Here is a 6,168-nt window from a genome sequence, read left to right as displayed (position 1 = left end):
CGGGGTTGGGAGATGCGCTCGAGCAGCGCTTTGCAGGGGCAGGAGGATGGCCAGGGCGCTCTGCAGGCGCGGGGACTACAATGGCCATGAGCCCCTGCCGGCATGAGCTCCAGATGTCCAGGGACTACAACGACCATGAGCCACTGCCGGCATGAGCTCCAGATGTCCAGGGACTACAATGACCATGAGCCCCTGCTGCCATGAGCACCAAATGTTCAGGGACTACAACGACCATGAGGCCCTGCCAGCATGCTCATGGGTGTTGTAATCCATGGAGACCTGAGAGCCACAGTTGGCCACCCCTGAAAAAACACCTTTTCAGTTCCCTCTCTATGCACTTTGTTGCTGGATTTGACTTTGTAAAACTCTCATAATGAAGAAACGACAGACCCTCAGTTTCCCCCCTCCTTTGCTATTTATTTATCCGATGGCACATGTATGGTGTCGCCAGGAGATCCAGGGGCTTTGGCCTGCTCCTAGCTGGAGGAAGGGGCCCCAGCAGGGTTGCCAGCTTCCCATTGGGAAATACCAGGAGATTTAGGAGGTGGGGCCCGGGGGGGGACTGATCTCTGCTCTCTGGAGATCCCTTGACACCCGTGCTGCCGGTCACCTCCCTGATGCCCGAGGGCCATTCTGTACACCTTGGATAAAGCACACTTACAGCGCCCTTCAGAAGGAAAATGGGCACGGAGCCAGATGGAGCCAACCATGCATGAAAAAGCCCCATCAGTGTTTCATAGCTCTGTTATGTTTCAAAGTGCAAAAAAGTCACCACCCCGTAGCATTACGATGACAGCAGGTTTATTGTTTACAGGCCCAGCTGCCTCGGTCTTTGCAAGCACACAAGGGGCACACTGAGCTTTCTGGCAGGCAGCGGAGGAGCTACGGTAGGCAGAACGCTTTGCTCCCCGTTTGGTGTCCCCTTACTCTCAGGAGAATGCAGTGGGAGTGGTTTCAGCAGCGCACCAACTTCACCCAGCCTTGGAGCAGGGCCTGGAGAGGGAGCCGTGGGCAGAGGGGTCCCTGGTTGGCCCTCAGAAGGTGCAGTTAATCTCCCCGAAACGCCGGCATTTCATGACCTTCAGGTAGGTCTCCACTTTGTGCAGGTCCTTCTTGAAGCAGGACAGGAGGCCGTAGTTTTTCATCAGAGAGGCCTCGTCCTGGAAGCTGGCGGCGAACTTGTCGTAGCTGTGCGTGAGGAGGTGAAGGCCCCGGGAGCTCCCGTCCCCCAGCTCCTGTGGGGAAAGGCTTTGAGAAGCTGGAAACCCCATTTTGCAAAGCATTCCAAACACGGCCGGTTATGCCACTCTCTGTTTTATAAGCCACCCCACACACAAGGTTTCTCCCCCTCCCGGTGCTCAGGGAGTTCCCTGCATGTAGAATCACAGCAGCCCCTTGGAGGGGGGAAGCCAGGTTTCCAGGAACATCTGAAATGTAAAAAATAAGCACACAAAACCAACGGGGTACTGAAAACAGGGTACAGATATTACAGGCCAATGTCGCCTGCAGGCACCATTGTGGAAATTGCTAGGCAGACACAACAAGGGTTTCTGCCAGTAAAAGATGGAAGGGTCCTTTTCAGGGATGATTTGGACAAAGAAGGAGAAGGAGGAAATACAAAGGAGAGCTGGATTTTATACCCCGCTTTTCACTTACCTGAAAGACTCCTAAAGGAATGGGAAGGCAACTGTAAGCCGCTTTGAGCCTCCTTCGGGTAGGGAAAAGTGGCATATAAGAACCAACTCTTCTTCTAAAGTGGCTTACAAATCCCTTTCCCTGTGAGGTATGTATTTTTATTTGGGGGGGGGGCACTACATCAAGCCCAATCACTCCTGGCCGACTTTGACCAGAAATGGCTACTATTAAATAGTAACAAGTAAACACCAGACAAATCTGTACAGGCTCCATAAACTGGAAGGGCCTGATCCGTCTCACTTAATGACTCTCAGCATTCACCAATTAAGGGTGCATCTGCCCAACAATCCCCAATTTTGGTATATATATATATACACTTCCTCCCCCAAAATTAAACCCAAGCAAATGCTAACCATATAAGCCGCTTTGGTCCTTGAATCTGTTAAACATCTACATTTACTGCTCACCCTCTACCTATATGGACGGACTGCTAATTCCCCTTTCATTGTACCTGAGGAAGTGCGTGTGAACACATAACCTTATACTTTATATATAGAACTTTGTTGGCCTTAAAAGTGCTGCTTTCCAAGTCTCTCTTTTTGATCTGGTACCTACTCATTGGACATTTTGGGAGGTGGGATGATCCCCTTACTTACCTGCATGAGGGTCCGGATGCCCTGCTCCAAGTCCTGGAGTTTCTCGTAGACTCTGTCCGACGTCCCGAAGACCAGGTTGTTGGTGATGGTGAAGACCCTGCTCAGGAACCGCACGGGGCTGAGCCATGACTGGATGAGGGTGAGTGAAAACCGGAGCAGCTCCATGTCCTGCCGTGAAGAGCCAAGCAAAGAGGCAGAAATTAAAGGGCTGCAATCCCATTCATGCCTGAAGGATCATTGTCCATGGGGTCGCAATGGGTTGGACACGACTTCGCACCTAACAACAACAACAAATCCCATTCATCTCCAGGAGAACGTTCTTCAGCACACCAGCCATGCACCAGTTGTGTGGACAAAGAGATGTGTTTTTATCTGCGGTCTCACAACTCTGGATTTCATTTCCCACAGAGGCTTGCCAAAGCCAGAACATGAGCATTTCCTGGAATTAGATCTAACCAGTTGTGTTCTGATTGTTGCTTAGTGGTCCGGGGGAGGGTAGCACAATTAGGACATTTCATTCTGCACACTTTGGATAATGCGCTTTCCATGTGCTTTTAGAGCTGGATTTTATTCTGAATATAAGCATGCACACTTTGTTAGATACCAAACTCATTCCAGCTTATACCTTGAATAAATCTTGAGTCAGCCACTGGACTCAAACTTGGTTCTGCTGCTGCAGAGCAACACACCTGAGTCCGTCTTTTTGGAAATCAGGGTGGCTCTTCCGGGGACAACCTACCGACTTTTGCTGGGCGTCGTCCTTCCCGGTGGGCGCTGGGATGTTCTCAGAGTAGCAGACGGCTGCCTGAGAGTTCTTGTTGGAGTTCCGCTGGTCTTCTGGGATGTAGGAGCGCTCCTAGATATATATATTAAAAAATCCCACAAATGCTGTGAGCAGAAATGACACCCGCAGTGGGCAGAGAAGCCCTTTTTAGGGATCTGCCCCCAAGGTCACCCAGCTGGCTGCATGTGGAGGAGCGGAGAATCAAACCCGGCTCACCAGACTGGAAGCCTCTGCTCTTAACCACAACACCACACTGGCTTTAGAAGATGTAACAATATCTGCTAATGCAACCCTGGATTGCAGCGTAAAAGAGAAGATGCTTTGTTATTTGTTTTACCATCTCGTTCTTAACTGTTCTATTTTATTTGAAAAATAAAAAATTCTGAAATCAGAAAGCTCCTGTGCAGTGGGTGGGATGGAGCGGGGAAAGGGTCCAACATCTGCCTTGGTTTGGTTTCCGGGCCGTTCCCACAGAAGGGACACACACACACACACACACCAGCGGTACTCACAAACTCTTTGAAAGTCTCGGCGGCCAGCAAGTGGAGATGCTGAGCACGCAGGACGGCATTGGCAAAGAGGCTGGAGAGGGGCATGGAGTGGAAGGTGACGGCTCCCTCTGGCCATTGCAGGACCAGGATGACCAAAGCGAGGACAAACGGAGGAGAAGGGCTGGATCCTGCAAAAGACAAGGAAAGCTGTTGAGATCCAAGCCGAGGCCTCAGCTCAGCCTCAGCACCTCGGAAAGCTACTGAAAACAAGGATTGCTCAACTTGTTGGAACAAGCAAGTTCTGCCCTGTGCATAATTAAACAGAACATAAAGTGTGCCCTGCAGGGGGCATCAGAGGAGAGATGTTTATTTAGCATAGGTAGGATGCGAACTTCCTAATGATGTTCAAACATTCCTCTCCTGGCAGCGTCAGCCGCAAGATTTCCTTTTTCTTTTGCCTGGACACTTTGAGGAAGCGGTGGTTCTCTGCCTTAACAAGCCTAATCCAGCAGCTGAATTAGTGAACGCCCTTTCAAGACTGAGGACGCTTTCCTAGCAGAGACATTTGAACTGATCAGTAGTGTAGCTTTTCTGATTGCTGGAGCAGTACATAATTTTGGATACATCCCTGAGAATTGCAGGGCAGTCCTGAACAGACCGGGTTGCCAGCTCTGGGTCGGGAAATACCTGGAGACTTTGGGGGTGGAGCCAGGAGTGGGCGGGGCCTGAGGAGGGGGGACCTCAAGTTATCCTAAGCAGAGTTACCCCCTTTTAAGCCCACTCTATTCAATAGGCTCAGAAAGGTGTAACTGTGCTTAGGACAGCACTGCTAGTCCTCACTGGGACCATTGACTTCCTCATGCACAGAATCTCCACACCCCAAAAAGCCCCATAACACCAAGAAGGTTAACAGGGAAGCCACTTCCCAAGATGAGAGCACCATGCTGGGCAAAGCTACACCGCTGAATTTCTGCCTGCCACGCAGCCATGAAAAGTGGTCCCCCTTCCCTCCTCAACAGAGAAACTCATACCTGCAGCCATGTCCTGTTCCCAAATCACAAGGCTGTTTGAAAGCAAAGTGCTCTGCCCTTGGTCGGTACTTTCTGCTGCCCCTGCCTGCTGGTTTTATACCCTGGGACGGCGAGGGGTGTGTGTGGAGGCAGAGATCCAATGCATAAATGCATCCGTTGGCATGGGGGTGGGTTTAACGGGTCAGCATCATATTGATAAATATATGTAGGGTCACCTGGGCCGATTGTTCCGCGTGAGAAATCGTAGCACCGAGCTCTTTCCCTCCTTCCGCACACCCCCATTCCACCCCCACCCCCATTTTATCGGAGAACTGAGGCCGGGGGGGGGCAAGACCCCAGGGTGGGTGGGTTTTTATAGCGACCCTATGAATTAATGGTCCCCAAAATGTCCTCTCGTTAACTGCCTTGCTCAACTCTCGCAAACGGGGGGGGGGGGGCGGCGGCGTGTGTGTCAGGCTTCCTTTATACTCTCCGTCTATCTCCTCTTTTCCTGCTGCCTCCCATTTTTCTGAGTCTTATTGTCTTTTCCAATGAGTCTTCTCACAACGTGACCCAAGTGCGATAACCTGTTTAGACCAGCCTTGTCCATCCAGGGTGAAAAGTTGCTTGGCTGGCCGGTGCTTAAACAAAAGCCCTGAATGCTGGTATAGAAGGGTCAATACGTTTTATTCGGGTTCCGAACAGGAAGACTCAGCAGGCCCGCTGCCGGAAGCCTCCAAAGAGAGTACTAAAAATACATCTTGCCAACTGAAGGATTTCTAATGCTCAGATCTTCCGTACGGTTCTATGACCCTACAGATGTTTTCGTTTCATTCTGCGATTGCTGAAGCATAATGTACTTCCTCCGTAACTTAGATATTAGCTGATCTGGCCTTTAAATCTTAAGACTTGTTTGTTCATTAACAGCAGCTGAATATCGATAAGCTGCTATTTAAAGCAACGTAGTAATTAATTAAGGGACACGTCCTGTCTCAGTGAGCCATGGTTTCTCTAGCTTTACCTATAATTTTCTTATTGATTAAAATAACCGTTGTTCAGGTTGATACCTCAACTGCAGGTGCTGATGAGGAAGAAATGGAAAACTTTCTCGCATGTGTCCAGGAAGAAGTTGATCACACACCTAAACAAGGTGTGCGGATCGTTGTCGGTGACTGGAACAGAAAAGTTGGACACCAAACCAAACCAAACATCGTTGGAAGATGTGGGGTGGAGCACGAAAGAAAGGAGGAGGGTGAATCCTTGAATTCTGTGAAGGCAAATAGATTATGTAGCTGGAAGCAGAAGATGGGGAAGCTCTGTCCCCTCTGCTAAATCAAGACTGTGGTGCAGGACATGAATCGTCAATATCGAAAAGTAAAATCAAGCTGAAGAAATATGAGCTGGAATTCCATGGGATCTCCAGGTCCCACCTGGAGGCTGGCATCCCTCGCTGACCTATAGGGGGAGGGATCGTTGCCAAGTGTGACCTGGGAATTTCTTGGAGGTTGGTGGTAGTGCCTGTGGAGGGGGGAGTTTGGGGAGAAATTTCACCTAGAATCTATGAGAAGACCTAGAGCAGGGGTGGCCAAACA

The 6,168-nt window shown here is 50.1% G+C and overlaps 1 protein-coding gene across 2 annotated transcripts; it reads right to left on the bottom strand.

Annotated features, from left to right (window-relative positions):
• Window positions 1-799: 799 nt before the first annotated feature.
• Window positions 800-5,837, bottom strand: LOC143825587 (somatotropin-like). Of its 2 annotated transcripts, none has more exons than XM_077313689.1 (5): window positions 5,644-5,837; window positions 3,588-3,754; window positions 3,031-3,147; window positions 2,292-2,459; window positions 800-1,235 (listed from the first exon to the last, which is right to left on the bottom strand). In XM_077313689.1, the coding sequence occupies exons 2-5, from the start codon at window positions 3,669-3,671 to the stop codon at window positions 1,035-1,037; spliced, it is 570 nt and encodes a 189-aa protein (XP_077169804.1). In that variant the 5' UTR covers window positions 3,672-3,754; window positions 5,644-5,837; the 3' UTR covers window positions 800-1,034. The 2 variants fall into 2 exon arrangements, with proteins under 2 accessions (XP_077169804.1, XP_077169803.1); XM_077313688.1 differs by lacking the exon at window positions 5,644-5,837 and adding an exon at window positions 4,598-4,649.
• Between the last annotated feature and the right edge of the window lie 331 nt (window positions 5,838-6,168).

This window comes from Paroedura picta, chromosome 16, assembly GCF_049243985.1.
Source record: "Paroedura picta isolate Pp20150507F chromosome 16, Ppicta_v3.0, whole genome shotgun sequence".
NCBI classification, from domain to species: Eukaryota; Metazoa; Chordata; class Lepidosauria; order Squamata; family Gekkonidae; genus Paroedura; species Paroedura picta.
The sequence above is the reverse complement of the archived record's forward strand: the minus strand, read 5'-3'. Positions and strand labels throughout refer to the sequence as shown.